Source organism: Crocodylus porosus, unplaced genomic scaffold, assembly GCF_001723895.1.
Source record: "Crocodylus porosus isolate Cpor-Errol unplaced genomic scaffold, CroPor_comp1, whole genome shotgun sequence".
NCBI lineage: Eukaryota > Metazoa > Chordata > Crocodylia > Crocodylidae > Crocodylus > Crocodylus porosus.
Genome location: NW_017728947.1, coordinates 23,214,227 through 23,233,961, shown reverse-complemented (window position 1 = coordinate 23,233,961; position 19,735 = coordinate 23,214,227). Strand labels below are relative to the sequence as shown.

Below are 19,735 nucleotides of genomic sequence, written 5' to 3'. Positions count from 1 at the left end.
AGGACAAGAGAGCACAGGATTTTCCCAGCTCTAACAAGGTTGGCTTGATCTTAATCGCAATGATTTAAATCACCAATTTTAATCATGATTTAAAATCAGCAAACAAGAAATCTTGATTTAAATAATCCATTTTAATCTTGTGTTGCATTTTTTTTTTAAATTATTTTTCCTAAAGAACGATTGATTCTAATTGGTTAAAACATGCTGGATTTTCACCTAAAACTTTATGTTACATTTGGCACTTCCTGATACCAGTTACCATATGTACCCACATAATAGGGTCAGCTGTCAACATTTTGAAAAATAAATTATTGCTTTGGTGTAATGGTGGCACCAAAAGTCCTGAAGAAACAGATTCAAAAGATGTTTCTCTGAAAGGATGTACTTTGTTGAAGAACAGAACTCATCCACGTCAGAAACCCACTACACCATACATTAGCTCTGCCTCATGTTCAGTCTTGACTGTAAGATTTTACAAGATGGGGAAGTACTGATCCATGCTTTAATACAAAATTCCAACTATTATTTAGTACTGATACTTCCTCATTGTGCTTTAGGGTGTGCCTAATCCCTGCACCCTAATTTTTCATGGCAAAATTTCGGGAATAAAAATATGGCTATTATGTGAACAAATACATATATTTATTCAGCTGTTTAATTTTTACTGATTTATTTTACGTTATTAAATGTTAAATGCTGCATTTCTTTTTTATTACTGAATGATTATATTTTATTTATGATCTGTTTAAAGCGGCTTTAAATAGATATTGGAACTCAATTTAAAAAAAACTACAAAAAGCAAATTGTTTTAATGGTTCATTTAACATCCTTAAGTGGAAAAGAAGTAAGTTTATCAAAGCATTTTTTCCATTCAAAACTTACCAATTTATTAAACAAATGAAGTATTCTCTGCAGTTAATGAAATGGACCGATTATCCGACAGACATTTTGGCTAAGTACAGACAATCCAAAAGCCCAAGGCTGAATCGATTCAGCCTTTGCAAATTAGTCTAAACTTCAGAGATTAAACTGACTAACAAGTAAACAGACATTTACTTTTTGCAACTATATGCCAGGGGGCACTACAGCATGGCTCCATGCCACATAGCCAGCATGGGTTGTGTGTTCGCTTTCTCTTCCTGCTGCCCTTGAAGGTCTCTGGGATTTGCAGTCCACAATCACAGCAGCAGGACTCTGCAAGGTTGCTCATCAATTCCTCTTCCTGCTTCCAGGTGTCTCTGGGATTTGTAGCCCACAGTCACAGCCAGAAGTAAGATAGCATGGCAGGGCAGTTCTGTACTCAGGGCAAAGGGGGTTTAACCCCCATCCCTGGCCCCAGGCCTCAGTTGGGATTTGTGTGGAGGGACCATCTCTGCCTCCCCCCAACCCTTCTCTGTTGCAGCAGACAGCCCAGCCCAGCCCAGCCCAGGGTTGGAAGACATGCTGGGATGCTGGGGGACTGTGATTTAACTTAAATCAAGAAGGGATCTGGGACAGAAGTTTCATAAACTAGTTTGCCCCAAAGCAGTTACATCTGATACGACCTTTAACCATGTTTATCTTAAACCAGTTTCAGCCATTTTCTAACTGGTTTATGTCCATTGAGCTTCTGTTCTGTTACAGCCGTAACCACTTTCTGATGGTGACAAACTGGTTTATGTGCAACTTTTGTCCTTATCCTTTAGAACTAGAAGATCTCATCCTCTCATGCCTCATTTTTATTCATAAATTAAAGGAAAGAAACAAGCTTTCCTTGATTCCCTATCTGTTTCTCAACTCTCAATATCCAACATTCACTATTTAACTAAACTAGGTGAATAAACTAATATGAAGAAAATTATTCTCTTTGCACAAACAAACCAAGTGCACTACTGTGAAAAGCTGGTGTAGGACATCAGGAAACTCTGGTTCCAGAGGCTTAGCCAGTAACTTCCACCAATTCAGTAGTGCAACTTTAAAATTTCTCTGAAGAAAATATGAACTGCGGAAATATTCATTTAATTTCATTTAAATGATTTCAAGAGATTACAGTAAAGCATAGCATAATGAAGCCAGACATAATTTCAAATAAAATTTAAATGCATTTAAAGATAAGAAATTCAATTTAAATAAAAATAACATTTAAAAATCTGAGGGTTTTTTTGTTTTTTTAAATCAACACTGTTATCCACTCTGACACAGATACTAGAGATCCATAAAAATCAAATTCTCACTTCCCATGCTTTACTGAATACATCAGTATCTGTAGGTTCTGATTATGAAAACTTTAAAAAAGTTTTAATAAAAAGAGTGTAGCCTGGGTATACACGGGTTTGTACTTCCTTCTCCAGTTGAGGGAATTATTGGCAGGGCAGTGTGCGGTAGAGGGACACAACAGCCCAGGGGCCACCTCTGTCCACTATAGAGTCAGGTCCAGTCAATCAATTACTTAACTATATAAAGATTTATTATTACAACAAAACCATTAAAGGGTAAGGACATGGATTTTATATATATGTGTGTGTGTGTGTGTGTGTGTGTGTGTGTGTGTGTGTGTACACAAATGTACAAAACAATAAACCCTATAATATATATATGTGTGTGTATATATGTAGTTATTTATTTCCCTCCACCTCTTTTCCTACAGTGGTACCTTGGGAGTGGGGCCCCTGCCATGGAGGGCACCCAGGTAGTCTAAGGATTGCTGATTATATTTGTGGACTGTGCTTTACAGTTTATGTGAATAATTTGAAGTAATGGTTTGTATACGAATAGAGTTATAAGGTTGCCCAATCAATATCCTTTGGTCTGGTTTGTTCTATTGTTCGTCTGCATTTAAAATGATAACTGGGTGTGTGTATATCTGTTTTATTCACATAAACTGTAAGGCACAGTCCACAAAAATAATCAGCAGTCCTTAGACTACCTGGGTGCCCTCCAGGGCAGGCGCCCCACTCCCAAGGTACCACTATAGGAAAGGAGGTGGGGGGAAAGAAAAAGGAGAAGAAAACCTCAAACACTCTTATGGTCCCCCACTATCACCCAGGAGCAGCCCACGTGGTGCCCCTTTGCAACCCTCGGTGGTCCCTCCCCTGTGGGGACCCTCTCTCCAGGGTAACTTACTACTCCACAGTCCCAAAGTGTTGTCTCTTGTTCTCAAAGTCAAGCTCTGTTCCCTGCCAGATTTTCCTGCCGCCTGACTCTGCTGCTGCCATCCTGGCTTAGGGCCACATGCACCACTGTGTGTAGTGGGCACTTCACCTTGTGCTAGGGGTTGGAGGCCTGGACAGCCTTGTGCAGTGCCGGGGCTTGGTCTGCTCCCGGACCCTCTGGCCAGCGTCGTCTGCACTGAGCTGCTGCCCCATGTCATCAGCTGTAGAACTGAGCCACCTCAAGAAGCTCCCAGGGTCTCTCACCCTCTGTACAGTGCCTCCTGCGCTAAGCTCCCAACCTTGTTCTGGGGGTTGAGGACCTGAGCCATCCCCCAGGAGCTCCAAAGATCCTGCTCTGTGCACTGGCCTGTGCACCATGTCTCTGGCCACATGCCAGAGGTTGCAGACCCAAGCCACCTCACGCAGCTCCCAGGGTCTTGATGCTGTGCACCATGCTGCACCCTGAGAGCCTAACTGCTGGAGCCATGCCACGCTCCCCGCTAACAGAAGTCTTCAGGAGCTCTTCCTGGGCTACTGCTTTGCCCTGCTGAGCAGCTCTCCTCAGTTCTTCTAAGCCCCACTCTTCTCTCTTCTCTGTCCCTGACACATCTGCCCCTTGTGCTGGGCACGCAGCTCCTTTTATATGCTCCAGGGCTCCGCTCCTGAAGTCTTCCAGACCTGACAGTTTGCAGTCTTCAGTCAGGTCCGAGGGAGCTCTTCTCCCCCTCTGCTCAGGAAAGGGGTGTGATGTTATTTCTCTTGCTTTCTCCTGATTGGTGGATGGGCTCCACCAATCAAAACAGCAGGATCTCTAGCCTGGGACTCAACCCAAGCTCTGAAAGGTGAGCCTGCTACAAGAGTTTGACGAGCTATCTATTTAAAAGAATCTTTTGTACTGGGTAAGTATTAAGGGCCCCAAACTTCTACTCTTAAAACAGAAGTTTATACTGAAGTCAATAAGACTTTGGCCTGCACAAGTCTTATACCTATTGGTATATTCCTATATGTCAGCAGGTATTTCACTACCAAATTACTCAGCTCCATAAGACAGAGGATGTTTCTGTGGATGTATCTACAGGAGCGACTCTCAACCAGGGTACTGCATCACCTTGGGCTACCCTGAGAGCCCTTCAAGGGTTCCGTGGGGTGCCAGACAATGCTAGCACTGTTAGGTGTACAAACATGATTCACAAAATAAATCCAGAGATTTAAAATCAGAGTCCACAGTATTAAAAACATTCTGATCTGCTGTGGTCTTTCTGAGTTCTTTGCAACAGATTGCTCTATTCGTTTTCTACATTCAAAGATGAGTACAGAAGAAGAGTTGGTGTTGTCTGAGTAGCATCTTGAATCTAAAAAATGTTGAGAACTGCTAATTTACAGTTTACATAGAAAGTTTTCACCCATGTTCTTTCTTCAAGGAGCATCAGAGAATCTTCTTGTTAGGGTGTGCACCTCTGAACATAAGATGTTCAATAAGCAAATTACCTCCCTTCCTTGTTTTTTGCGAATCTTCTACTTTTCATGGCTGTCATTCCACTTTCAACCTTGCTGCAGCTAATGCTATTTAATACTCCCAGACCCATCAGACTAAAGTCAAATTTTCTGCACCTCAGAGACTGTTGATATGCACCACTGCACACTCCAATTGCAAATACATATGAATGCTCCTGTGTATTGTAAGTTATTTTCTACATACAAATTCTACTAAATTGTAAGTTAGGAGGCACTACTTGAATTCTCTTAGGTCTTTAGAAAGCTTTCAGACATACCATGAGTAATAACATGTAATGAATGTGGACTGATACTCCTTTTCTGTAGCTACACAGACTTGGCAATTTACATTTTCTAAATAGATAGATGAGTTATAGCTAGTTTTCCCAGTCTGATGGCAATTACTTCTTAGAAACCTCTGACAGGCTGAAACTCTCGGAATCACCGCTGTTATTCTTGGTTTGATCCCTCTTTTTAAATTAAAACCAGTAGCTGTATCAGCAAATGAGGAATTTTCCCTCTGGAATTACCTAACAAAATGCATATAAATTGAACTTGCCAACTTATCTCATTTTAGGGTTGGAGTGTCTTTTGGGTTAATGACCTGCGTTCTACCTCTGATACAGAATTCTGAAAAGAAAAATCCTAATTGAGAAAAGCAGGCCATGAGTATACACAAAATCCCACAAGTTCCCTCCCTTTGGGGTGATTTGTATTTGAAGATTTATGATAGTAGATTAGGGTGAGAGTAAAATGTGGGGAGAAAGCAATGTACAGGAAGAGTGAAAACACATTTCCCATCATGAAAGCATAGCCTTCCCTTTCCAAAATTTTGAAGACTTTTCCTGCATCTGATACACCTTTATCTCTTCTGAAGCAGCAACCCAAAATGTAGACAGTTAATTGGATTTCATGTTTTCCCATTAGCTGACCCAAGCGCAGCGAATGAAAGCTGCCATTTTAGCATCACGTCTCCACTAAACCAAGATGACTAGACTGGTTGATTTAAAACCACCTGAATTTAAAATAATTGTCTCATCTCTGCTTCCCCATCACCAGTTACCCAAGTAACATTTACAACAATCTGTCATAGTTTGATACAAATTACCAACTTTGTTCAAGACAGATTAGAGAACCCAACTAGGCTGGAGCAAAAGTTTCCTTGCTGGCAGTGTGTCCACTGTTAGCCAAGGGCTGTGCAATGGGTTAAAGAACCAAGTCATCATGAGGAAGAGTTAAGAATTCAATGGTCGTGCAGCATGGGGAGATGTGCTGCTCATAGCCTCTGGTTAGGGCAATGTCTGTTCCTTGATCTGCTGTTGCTTAATACTTCACAACAAACATCTCAACTTCATGCATCTGATATGCAAAATATAAGGCCTTCTGGAAGCATTTGGAGAGAGGAGGGATACAGGTCATCATTACGGATTTGAGAAACAAAACTGAAAATGTATTCCATTTCACAGTATTGGCGTTTATGTGCACATGCAGAGTATATAATTTGATTCTTTGTTTTAAAGCAACAAGTTGCAAGCCTCAAAGGAATACATTCCTCAAGACCCATATTACATATTACATCCGGTCTGGCCAGTAAAAATGGTCTTTACTCAGTTTAAGTAAAACCTGCCCTACGTTAATTTGAAAGTTGCTTGCCAAGCAAACATGAGAGGTTGCCTGTAAATTGTAAGTTCTCTGCCTAGAGCTCATAAAGGAAGCTGCTGCTCATCATCATAATCTGAGCAGCTAACATTCCAGAAAGCTCACAGATCTTTTAACCCTCAACCAGAAGCCTCAAAAGCATGTTACATTACCAAAGCCTTTGTGCCCTTATCTTCTTTAATAAGCTATAAGTCAATTTAAAAAAAAATGACTTTGAAATGTCTTTAAGAGATGTTTTTCACTTGAATTAAAACAATCTCTACCAATTAGAAGAGAGTGTGGGACTTAAGAGATTTTTACCTCTACTAGGTAATATCAAATTTATTTAACTGTAAGCCTGTGACAAACCCTTCAAGCCTCTAACTTTTAACCTCATAAATAAAAAATCAGTGGTTCATGCCAGGAGTGCTGGACATAGAGGGTGCAGACAAAAGCTACATTTTTCATGAGACGGGCACCCTGAAAGCACTCTACAGCTATGCTGTGACACATGTGCATGGCAGCAGAGCACTTTTAAAATGGCCGACCGCACAACAAATTAACCCTCGTCAAATGAAGGATCAAATGAAGGTGCTCCACTTTAGAGCACCTTAGGGAAGTTATGTTCCCTAGGGCTAGGCGATGAGCTCATGCACAAACTGCCAGCTGGGGTATGTGGAGTGGTTTGCAGGGTGGTTACACGTGGTTTGTGGGTGCAGGTGGATGAAAGGCACCTCCCCCACCTCGTGACCCTCCCCAGTCCCCATCCCCCGCTCCAGCTCAGCTTGGGGCAAAACCCCAGCCGGCAGCTTGCTTTCCCCCCAACCCCAACCCTTTCCTGCTGACAGCCCCAGAGCTGGGGCAGGGAGCAAGGGGAACAGGCCCTTGAGGGAGAGGGGTGGCTTTTCAGATTCATACAGGCTCCTTGGGCTCCTGCAGGCAGGCTCAATCCCCCCACCCCAATGTCTGTTGGGTTGTGGGGGAGGGCACTTTAACTCATGCCATTTTATGTAAAGCACCATGAGTTTGAGCAGGAAAGTACGTACATCTGTCAGTACCCACCGTTTGTCTGTACAGTTCTCCATTCCTGTTCAGGTTTTATGCACAGTGTGCAAGAGGACTTGCCAGAAGCAACACCACTGGCAGTAACCGAGCAAACATGCTACCTGTGACTAGCTAGGCAGTGTAAGCAGATAAGCAGCTGGGGGTGGGAGTGAAGGAATCTTCTTAAAGCACATAAACAGCCATCATATTCTTTGATGTAAGAGGAGCTTCAGTTCCTCATTTAAAATGAGTATGGCATTACCAAATTCAGTTATATACTGACAGTAAGTTTGTTAACAGAGGGTGGAAAACATTTCACAATTATAATTGCAATGCACTTAGCAACTGACATTGCCACTGTGGATCAGTTTTCTAACGCTGACACCATCAGTTTTTCTTATAGCGCAAATTCAAGGCAAGTAATACCATTATCTGAAACCTAAATAACAGGGGTATATGTTGTGACAACATATGAAACAAATAAGAGAGTTAGATAAAGAAGGATGGATGTGTTGTATTTGAAAACCAGCTTCAGAAATCTTCAATACAAAACTGTGGACAGCAGTATTCAGCACCTTGCCAAGTGTGCTCAATTGTAATCTCACTTATACTACGGCAAATCAGGAGTAACCTCATGGAAAACAATGTGGCTATGTTTGCATAGGTCCACGCAATACAAGGCTTACTTTAAAAACACAGTACAGTTTTGCTACACAGTACAACAGGGCAGGGCTCAATACATTTTCAGTGGCGGTAGCTCTTGCTGTGGCTAAAGACATAAATAGAAACATAATGTTTAAAATGAGACTTACCAAGGAGCACCGTATATTCGGAATCCTTTAACTGTTACCTCTGAGTCTTGCAAGTAAATACTATTTGTCAGGAGCGACTGAACATTGTCAAAGTCCTCTGGTTTCAATTTGGACACAGAAGGAAAGCGGTAGTAATCCTGTTTAACGAGGTCTGCCATGAATTCCTTATCGAATGTCAGTTCATGATTCCCAGCAATCACTATTTTATATTCATATGGCAGGTTTCCTGAAATAACAAAAAGAACACTTAATTAGCACATTTGCTTCCCACACCAGCATAGCCAGCACAACATGTAGACAGATAACACTGACAGAGAAAAATGCCCAGGATCCATGCGTATCTCCACAAGGAGCAAAAATGATCAACGCTGCTCCTTTCTGAATGAAATTTTGCTAAAATGTAAAGTAATGTCAAACAAAGAAATGTCACAATTAAAGGCATGCACAGCAAAATTAAAGATAACAAACTGGCAGGCATTAAGCCAGATTCTCAGCTGGCACAAACTGGAATGGCTCCACTTCCCTCAATAGCAGTATGCTGATTTACACCAGCTGATGACTTCACATTGAGTCTAATTAGCTAATGCATAGGATTGGCATGCGAGTCTGCAGACCTGGACTCCAATCCCAACTCTGAAGTGATCTGCAGCAAGACACATCACATCACACACTTCCATCTGCATGTAACATGGAGATAACTTTAGTCTGCTTATTAAGTATGTTGTGAAATGTAATAAATGAATCTGCGTAACACGCTCACATGATACTGCGTTATGCATCAGATGGTGATACACTTCTAAATATATATTATTATATGAAGCAAAGAACAGGCATTGTATTTGTCCCTGGAAAAGTTGTGCCTGTGTTTTGACCCACGTCATGGAACGAGCATGAACACACATCACCCTTCTAGTCAGGGTTTAGTAGCTCAGTGCCTTGCTTCTTTTCAGGTTTCCAGGTTGTAGCCATATTGGTCTAGAGGCAAAAGGAATCAGAACTTGTGGTAGACATGATATCTTTTATTACACCAACTAGATTTTTGCAAAAAAAAAATCTTTATTCGCAGCTTTCAGGCACAAGCACACTTCTTCAGGCATAGGAGAAAAGATTGTAAAATTTCTCCCAGCTGGAAATGAAAGTTCATATTTCATAGAAGAGTTAAAGGTGTGGTAAAATCTCCTGTTTGGCACAGTTCAATTTTGAAATGAAATCTTCATACTTTTACATCTAAAAGCAAGTTTTACCACCTGAAACCCTGCTCCTGCCTTTGTTCGAGATAATTTGAAACATCACAAAGCCCAGAGATACCTCACCACACAAGAAATTCCTCCCCAGAAGAGCACGCCATTCTTTTACTTTTTTGTGAACTATGAAAACATCATAACCAGAAGGAATATGACTACATCCTGCCTGCCACCAATCAACTTTGAGGTAAACAGATTATTCCAACTTTTCTCTAAGCCAAATCTGCATAAAATGAACTATGCCAAATAGGAGATTTTGCCATACCTTAAACTCTCCTATGAAATATGAACTTTCATGTCTACCAGGGAGAACTTTTACAAACTTTTCTCCTATGCCTGAAGAAGGGTGTTTGTGCCCAAAGATCTAGTAGGTTTAATAAAAGATATCATCTTTACCACAAGGTCTGATTCCTTGTGTTTTATTCAATGATGCAATCCCAAGATAACCATTCAGAGGTACTTTGTGATGTCCCAAAATAAACTGTTAGTACTTCTTATCTTGTAAAATTCTTTACAATTTATACTGGAACAAATATGTAACTTGAGTGTTTTAGGGATCTCAGAGTTCTCATTAAGTAGCTTTTCGTCCCACAGCTACCCTTGCTTTATCCAGTTCAGGTATATTGCAAAGGAGTTTGCCTTATGATAATACATACTCTAGACTAGGGTCCCATCCCATGCTAGGAGTGGCACAGTTAGACTGTATATAATCTTAACATTACAGGATTTAAGACCTAAATTGGCAAGGCAGATAAAGGGTGAGCCAAAATAAATTCCACTATCTTTGTTTTAAAGATGGGAAACTAAGAGAGATTAAGGACCTCATCCAAAGCCTACTTAAAGTTAGTTGGGGTATTTCCATGGACCTGAATGCACTTTGGATCAGGGTAAGGAAGCCATATTGCCAGAATTCAGAGGTTTTAAGTGGTTGGCATAAATATAAATCTGATGGGTGGTTACAGCTTTTAAAAATATGGCCACATTTGGTGCTTTAACAAAAGCTGGGTTATTTAAAGGAATCTAGCCCTGAGTTGCTGAAAATCACATCAAAAACCTATCAGAGTTGAGTTCAAATCCAACGCTTTTTCCACTAGATAATCTGTATGGATTCATACAAATATAGTGCATGCTCATTATGGGCAAGAACACACAAAAATATTTGCTGCAGGGAAAAGGGAGTGAAGTTTCACAGTATCTGCTCAGGTACAAACGGTTATTTTGCAGTGATAGGGAGTTCAACTGTGCTAGTTTACCCTCTCAACAGAAGAAGATTTAAGCTGCCGTGTTTTACCTTTTCTTTCCATGGGATAAGAACATGTGCATGGACTGTTACTAACCCACCCAAAATAAACTGTTCCATAAACTTAGCAAGAGAATGATTTGACAAAGGTAAAAGGTGTTTGACAAATACCATGGATTAGCTAAATCTCAATAGATATTTGCCTTTTCTTATTATTCTTAGTTATTTATACAAAACTGTGAAGAACTAAACTACCATTGTTGGTGTTCCAGTAGGTGTTCTGGTTTAGCTAGGTGACTATTAAGTAGAGATCATGGAGATTAAAAAGGTGTTCAAGAAGCCAGAGTCTGCAGTTCTTGCATACCTTAGAACTCTCACTGAAGAAATGCACAGTTGCGCTTTATATATTCATGCCCATACAAAATTCCCCATCCTATTTTTAGTTTGGTTTGTAAATATAATTAATTTTTTAAAAAGCACAAATGTAAAACAATTGGGAAATAAATGTTTGTGATAACAAGCCCAACTTTACTCCCCTGAGGCCAACAGGGAAACAGTCAGAATTCTCTCCCTTTCAATATTTATATAATGGTAATGGGGGTTCGGCAGCATTTTAATACAAACATTTCCTGATCAAAATTAGTTAATACTGCACAGAAAATAAAATGCTACACAACTCTTCCCCCCGCCAAAAATGCCAGACATCTTCAGAGGTTCTAATGTCTGAACAAAATGCAGTTCATACATATTAATAACCCTCCATGGTATGGCATTAAACTAAAAGCTGAAGGAGATGCTAGTGGGCATTTGTCACTCCTCTGCAGCTTATGTCCCACACTTCATTCCCCCCTCCCACTTCCTCTTCCCCATCTTTGCCACATGCTGCTCTGCAATTCATTTTACTTAAAAACTAGAAATGACAGGTACCTACAATTCCTGCTCTCTGTGACTCTTGGGCACACAGCAAAATTGCTATTTTCTTCTCTCTCAGGAAACATAAAAGATCCCACTGGCTTGAAATGTGATATACTTGTCATAACTATCAATTCCAAAAAACAAGCTAGAATTGATGAAAGTTGGAGGGACAAGTTAAAATCAGGATTCTGTCAAGTTATCAACATATGCCAGTTTCAGTGGAGAAAACTTCTAGCTACAATGGATAAATGATCAAGTCTTAAATTTCACACACTGATTTGAACATGGTACTTCAAAATTAACATATATAACCAAGATCTTGCCAAATTAAAACTGGAAATTTTACTTGCAAGCAATTATTTTTAAGCCAAAACTGGATGGTTTACTTTGGAATCACATAGAAATCAGCAGAAATAAACCTCAAACTGATCAAAGACTCTTAACAGTAATGAACACTTACTATATGTGCCTGATATAGCCAAGAGAAATTAACAAGTAGTCATTGAACAGTTGCTTAAGCAACATGAGGGCAGAGCAAGTTAGTTTGCGGGTTGCAACTGTTATGTGATGGGCTCATGGCCACTACAAAGGCGTGCCAACAATAGCTTCTGCCATATACATCCTTTATCAAAAAGGAGACTACAAATTCAGAATCATGTGACAGCAAGGGCCTGAAAACATCAACATCTGCCAACAAAGCAAACATACTGTAAGTATTTTGTGTGGGGTGAGTGTGCTCACAGTGTGCTAACTTGAACCATAATTAATTATGGGCATGCCTCTATTTGTTTTCAGCCCTTGACTATCCATTTTTTCTTACAGATCACAATTATTGTGCTTTATTCATCTTTAATAATTCATAGGGCTGTACTTTCTGTAAATACTTAAGTACTTTCACTGTTTTTCAGAGGACTGGCAGGATGATCTGACCTCGTTTCACATTCTCCTGGGTTTAGATTCTGCCATTTTAATCCCTTTACTGTAGCTGAAAGCCACTGAAGGGGCCTTGGGGGGATGGGGACAGGGAGACTGTTGCTCTTAACCCCCCACTTTCACTCTCCCCCCGCAAACATATACACTACAAAAACTAAATATCTAAAGCCAACACAACCTCATTATAAGTAAAGTGTAATGGGTAGGTTTCTTCTATTGCTTTCCTCCTCCCCCACGTAGTACTAAGCACAGTAATAAATTGCATCCAGTCAGATCAGGGTACTGGCACAGCATACAGTATTCAGGTTCTCTCAACCCATTCCTGCCCCTCCCCCCCCCCCAAAAAAAAAAAAAGTAATAAAGAGCCCTGATAGTGCAGAACATTCAATCTCTGTGACACAATTTATGAAATATTCTGGCATGTTTTCTTTTGGCAGTGGTGCCCTTTGTCTATAATCTGCTGACCTTTTATGTTTTACATGGAAGCATAAGCACAGTCACACACAAATCTCCTACTCAACGGTATTTTAGCTTTCCTCTTGACTAAATTAATCCTCAAGTCACTTGGTAGCAAACAGGGTACAAAAAGACATAGAATGGTACAAGTTTTGATGGGCATTTCCCCATTTGTATGTCATACTGCCTAAACTACTGCATTTCTCCTAGAATAACAGTAATGTTATTTATTCCAAATTATTCCATGAAACTGCTGGATCCATCCCCAAGCCTGTGAAAACGTTTAATGAGTTGTTAGGGTGACCATTACAAAGATGACAATCCTCTGACAGGAAGGACTCATTTTCAATCACTTAACTCCTTTCCAGATGAGGCTACAAGCCCATACATCCAGTTGCTGGAATATAAGGTATATATGAAAACCACTCTTGGAAATAAGAATCAAAAGAAAATATGGCCCATTGGAGCAACAGATAATGAATATATGAAGTTCAGTGATGCTTGAATATATCCACCCTTCATAGCTAAAAAGCCTATTTAGTATGTAAAAAATAAAGCCCTTGAGCCATCAGTGCTACTGAATGTAAGTAGGCAACTGGAGTTTAGTGCAAAACACAACCTCTGAATAACAAAGGTTCCCCCCTGGCCTTAGCCTCCACCCTGGTCTGGTAGATGGCCAGCCTGGCCAGAGCCAGGAGGAGGTTGACCAGGCAGTCCTAGGACCTGGGGCCATGGACTGGGAATGCATAAAAGAAAAGATGCAAGGAGCTGTGCAGTGAGCATCTCAGCAAAAGGTTCTGGAGGAGTTGGAAAAGGGGCTGCAATCTGGTGCACTCAGAGACAGAGTACTTGGCTAGATGGACCATTAGTCTGATCCTGTACGATACTTCTTACGTTCTTATGAAACCAACAAGTAGGCTGAACAAACAAGCCAGTGGTTTGATACATACTTTTCCAACTATACACACACACACAAGCACCCCTCTTGTAAAGCAAAAGAGCAAAAACAGGACAAAAGACACGGGTGGAAAAACAAACAAAATCTATGCATAATTCAAGAATAGCGATGGCAGCCAAAGCCCTAGAATTCAGAAGCCTTCATGATGATTTTTTTCAATTCACAGATGCTTTTTTCTAAACACCATTTGGTTTTGAAGGACAGTGAAGGAAGTGCTAAAAACACATGGAAAATACATCAAGATAGGTGGAACAGAAAAAAGTTGAACTGTTTTGCCTTTATGCAAAGAAAACAGTACCACAGCACAGGGAAAAGTAAAGGCTGAGACCCTCGCATTCCAGTGATAAATCTAAAGCTGATACATAAAAGCCCCCTTTTGTCAAAAAACGCTGTTAGACACAACAAAACAGAAATGTTACGTAAGTGCAAGCTCTGCCTCTGACCTTTCACTCTGTAACCGTCAGGCTTCATTAATTTTCACAAGGCCTGACAGCTCTAGCGTTAATACTCACACTTGCTGATCGAGCCACACAGCAGGTTCAGACTGCTACCTTCTCCTCTGAAACTCATGCATTAGGATTTCTTCCATGCTGGCAATGGAAAACCAAGTCTAAGAAACATTAAACACAAAAAACTACGTTACAATAATGCCAAGGTTGAGCTATAAACCCATGAAAGCAAGGAAAAGCTGAGGGACTCTTGTCTCAGCACCCAAAACTCAAGCCCTGCTGTGTGATGCAACATAGGACCCTCCACCAGAGTCCACAGAACTAGGCGATGTTACTTGAGCTGTATGGCCTATGACTAGCAGTCAGATGCTGCAAAACCAGCAGTGCCTAACAGCAAGTCTTACTATTCAAACATGCAGCCTTTATGCAAATGTAATGAATTGTATAACAGTGACACATAACATCACTGGGTACAGTAAAACCCCTGACACATGGCCATGAATACATCAGGACCTAGTTACAACGGGGCTGATTTAAGGATGCAGTGACAAGGGTACCTTATTCCTTGCTTTTATGAATTTACATCTCAACCATAACATTATTCTAATGTAACTGTTTGTGATTAATATTCTTTTTTTCCTTTCTTAAAAGAAAAAATATGTAACACCTATGTAGCACCACAATACATGATAATCTTTGGTTTCACAATAACATGATGCCACATATTACAGCTGCACCAACATCTTTTTATTATTATTATTTTTTGCTTCGCAATCCAAAATTGGCTTGTAGTGGGTCTATGCGCAAAAAAAAAAGGTTTACATGAACATTTTATAGGTTTCAGTCACTTACCCAGAACACACACCCAGGGGTTAACATAAACAGAGTCAAGTCTCGCCCTTAAGGTTCACATTTCCAAGCTTTCCCTTACAACTGGGAAGCTAGAAATTCTGGAAATTTACTTTCTAAAAAGTAAGCTTTTTCATATAAGCACATAATCCAGGAGACAGGGGTTTAAGAAAAATAACAAATAGCCTAAAAGTTGGTAACACTGAGCCAAAGCTCACCCTTTATATATATTGTGAAGACACCACAGGTTGTGCACAATCTCCAAGACTTTTGTCATTCATTATAAAAGTAATCTATATAGATTTGTAAAAATATGCCAGTTATCCTATGACTTTATCATACAAACACAACAGCATACAAAGGGCAGGCCTAAAATAATGAGTTTAGTGTTGTGTATATACTTTTGAAAGGAAGAATTTAAATGGAATAGCATTGGTGTAACATAAGGAGTTATGCATCAGACTTGTCCCACATTTAGTCTGCCGAAATTGTAGGTTCCTTGATTTAGGAAGAATTATCTCACAATTATATAAATGTAAGGTAGATCAGCATCTGTCCCATATAGTTTTCATGAATATACACATGTAAAGAGATATTATTCTGTTGTCTTAAAAACTACTAAACATTGTCTCTGAACCAAGAACATAAAATAATTATCTATTAAGACACAATACGTTAGTACTGACAACTTCTAGGCTAATATCAGCTCTATGCAGTTTCAAATGGCTCAGATATTGAACTCTGACTGCTGAGGATGGCAATAGAAACATAAAGTCAGCCTCCTCAATATCAGTGGAACTAAATGGAAATACTTTTTCTAGAACTTTATTAAGACTAAATTGAAAAGGAACATTTTTGGTTAATATTACATTAGGCTAAAATATAGAAATGAACCCTAATACTATCTAAAATCTAATATGAAAAAACTATCTTAATTTCAAAACTTTCAAAGCATTCTCTATAAATGCATCACAGATCAATTTACATGGTACTTTTGCCAATAAGCAAAACCAAATCACAGGTTCCAATTGGCTTAACTCATATTGGAAAGTGCAAAAGCAAATGCTAGAAAATGCAATTACTGCAAACAAACTCCATTTTCTCCACTCAGAAGGGAATTTCAGGGAACATTTTATTGCCATCAAATAATATTTCTAAAGGCATCAATACACAATTCTATTTTCTTTTCAGAGTCCCTACTCACTGTATAACCTAATCCACCATAAAAAAATCTTCAGATTTTGAAATAATTCTTTAGAAGTGGCTATTACCTTGTGCACACATACACTGTATCAATTTTAATCATTTTCTCTTTGAATCTAAATACAAAACTCAGCAATCACTGGCTGGCACACAGCTCTGGACCTCCGTTTAACAAATATCCCCTTTCTGTTTCTGTAATTTAAATTGAAATTAAGCTTTTTGTTTTACTTTTTAAAGAAAATGGGAAAAGAAGCTATAAAATGAGGTCATCTTGAAAAAGAATTATGCTGAATGTAATTAAACTAATTATCATTATCACGGACAAAGGCCTGGTATTTTCATGTGTATATATTTCTACACTTCGAAAGGCCAATGAATGCTACTATTGAGACCTCCATGTCAAAAGAAAGCCTTTATTTAAAATAAAGAAACAAGACAGGAACCTGATTCTTCACCTCTTGCTCAGACAAAAATTTGTATTTAAATCAGGAGTTTCCTATAACAAACATATAAAATCCAGATTGACAAACTGCACAAGAGTATTTTCACATTTTGCATTATAAAGACCCGATTCACTGAAGTCTATGGACCCGTTATTCTAATATTTGCCAAAGTATCTAAAAGAAAGAAATCAAGCATCTCATCCAAATAACAAAATATCTCCCTTTTGTTTCTTTTGCCCATTTAATTTGTTCTATTTGTTTCACTGCTTGTTTCTAAAATCAGGCACAAGCTGTAGTCTGTAAATCATATCCAATAGGGCACATGCATCAGACATTACTATGCTCAGTAATTCTGGGAAAACAATATTTTACCTAAAAACCCAAAAAACTTGCTTTAATTGTTCCGTAGCCTACAAAGATGGTTAAGAAAAACCTTTCCAGGAAAAAAAAAATCTAACGTTAAACAAGGTTTCTAATGGATTTTTTTGTTATAGTTGGTGATTGAGGCAATTATTTAGATTTATGCACCAGAATGATGTTTTTTCAAGAAATAATAAGCTTCTTTGGAGCACGGGATATTGTTTGTTTCTCGGCTTAATATATAGAAAGAATGGTGAGCAAACCTACTAGACCACAATATCAAGATTATAAACAAATACAAATAATAACCAGTAAGTAATAATAAGATATAACAAAAAGTAATAATCAGCACATGAAAAACACATACAAAGGGAAGGAAAGGGAAAATGGTGAAACAGTCAGAACGTTGAGAAGAATTAAGAGCATAAGTCCCATTGACTTTCAACGGAACTTAAGCTTCTAAATCGCATCTGCAAACAGGATTTATGGATAATTTTTTAAATATTGCCCTGGGTATTTCTTTCCCAATTGTAGATTTTTTTTATTGTTAACATTTCTGCAATTAATTTGTTCGTTAAAAGAAGCAGGTTAAAATATGTCTGTTAAAAATAAAACTCTTACTTGAATTTACTCTGATTTTGTAGTTAAGTAAAGAGGAGAGGCTTAAAAAGCTGAACTAAGTCCACCTCCAGCATTCGATCAATACAGGCCTGACGGTACTGCCTGATAGCCCTGCTTAACGTATCTCACAATAAACTACCTCTCTCACAATAAATCTCATGGTTCATTCTAGGTTCTTCTATACGGGTTGGAAACAAATGACTAGTTGCTGTGAGGTTGCTATCAATGTTTACAGTAAATTTTTTAAAATATTAAGGTGCAAGGTGTTTGTGAAATACTGGTATCTGTCAGTGACTGCCTATTTTTATAGCCCAGGCTCAACCTGTTATTTAATATCCCTAAATATTCCAGTTTCTCAAGATGAACCTGGATATCATTAATCTCCTGAGCCATGTAAGAAAATTCCTTTTAATAATCCAGCCCACTGAGAGCTTTCTTAGCTGCTAACATGAGACAACCAAATCACCCCAGCTGTATCCTATTATTTCAAAAAATCTAATTCTTTTTATGGGGGATTTTTTTTATCTTTTATTTCTAGTCATCTACAAATTTCTAGGCAGAACAACACCTGTCCACAGATGGTTCCCTGGAAAACTGAGGGGCATATAGTAACCCTCAACAAATCTTCCTGTTTGACTCACAAGAAAATTTGTACAAAACGAGGTATGCAGTAGGACAGTCTAAAGCAATAACCTTGGATTTCAGCTGGTTCTTGTGACCAACTCTCCGTATGGCCTTGGCCAACCCACTTCAGTTATTACATATATTATAAAGATGCCTAGAAGCATCCACAGAGGTCACAATGCCAGTGTAGATAAAACACATGATAAGAGACTGCCCCTACTATAAAGTGGGTAGACTTTCATGCCTGGACCCTTGACTGCTAGGAGGATAACCATACAAATGTCTGCACAGTACTCTCCAATGCAGTCAGCTCCAGTCAGCATATCTGCAGATACAGGATAAGGGCTAAATAACTAAGTGTCAGGATACCATAAATATTATAATCTCCACTGTATAGGTGGGTAACCAAGGCAGTCATTTTTCCCCCAAGACTACAGAGGATTTCTGCAGTGGAGTTGGAATTAACACTAGATCTCTTGTGTCCCTGTCTATTATGTTCAGCAGAAGACAAACTTTCTTGTCCTTTCCTTATTAAAGGCGAGCTCATGTTACCTCACTTACTGTGTTAATTAATGTCTTCACAGAGCTTTGAAAGTGCAAAGTGCAAAGTGCCAAGCTGGGGTGAGCAAAGTTCAGCCTGCAGGACAGCAGTGGACCCCATTCCCCAGCAGCCCCTGCCCGCATATCTGGGGCCAGTTTCCATGGAGACCCCAGCTGCCCCTGTGCTGTGATACAGCAAGGTTTGGGTTGCCATAGAGACTGGCCCCAGCCACACTGGCAGGACAGGGCAGGAGGCTGCTCCAGAGCTACTGGGATCTTGCTGTGGGGGCAGTGTGATCCAGGGCCAGAGCAGAGCCACAATCTGCAGCCTGCACGCTTGGGGCAGGAGCGCGCAGGCAGCAGATCACGGTTCTGCCCTGGCTCCTTGCAGTGGTGACAGGGCAGAGCCGTGATCCAAATTCACCCCATCACAAGAGTCCAGCAGCTCCAGAGCAGCCCCCTGCCCTGCCCTGCCGTGCACCCTGACAGCGCTGCTGGAGCTCATCTCCATGGCAACCTCAGCCTTGCGCTATCACAGTGCAGGTGTGGCTGGGGTCTCCATGAAGACTGGCCTGAGCCATGAGGGCAGGGGCTGCTAGGAAATGGCCTCCAACTGCCGGCCAGATCTACCATTTTGCCCATCCCTGTGCTAAGTGCCATGATTATATCGGCACGCCTCCATTTTCAATTATGTTTATTTTCTTCAGGTTATGAAGTAATGCTGTACATGCCTACATAAAGATTCCTTCGATGTCCAAATTCTTGCTGCAAAACAGACTTT

General features: G+C 39.8%; 1 protein-coding gene across 4 annotated transcripts in view; it reads right to left on the bottom strand.

Annotated features, from left to right (window-relative positions):
* The window catches only part of MPPED2 (metallophosphoesterase domain containing 2), a 148,986-nt gene that overhangs the window by 64,088 nt on the left and 65,163 nt on the right, over window positions 1-19,735 (bottom strand). For all 4 annotated transcript variants that reach the window (XM_019552113.1, XM_019552116.1, XM_019552114.1 and 1 more), the window contains exon 4: window positions 8,120-8,345. In XM_019552113.1, the coding sequence (XP_019407658.1) occupies window positions 8,120-8,345 (226 nt within the window). The remainder of the gene's footprint in view (window positions 1-8,119; window positions 8,346-19,735) is intronic.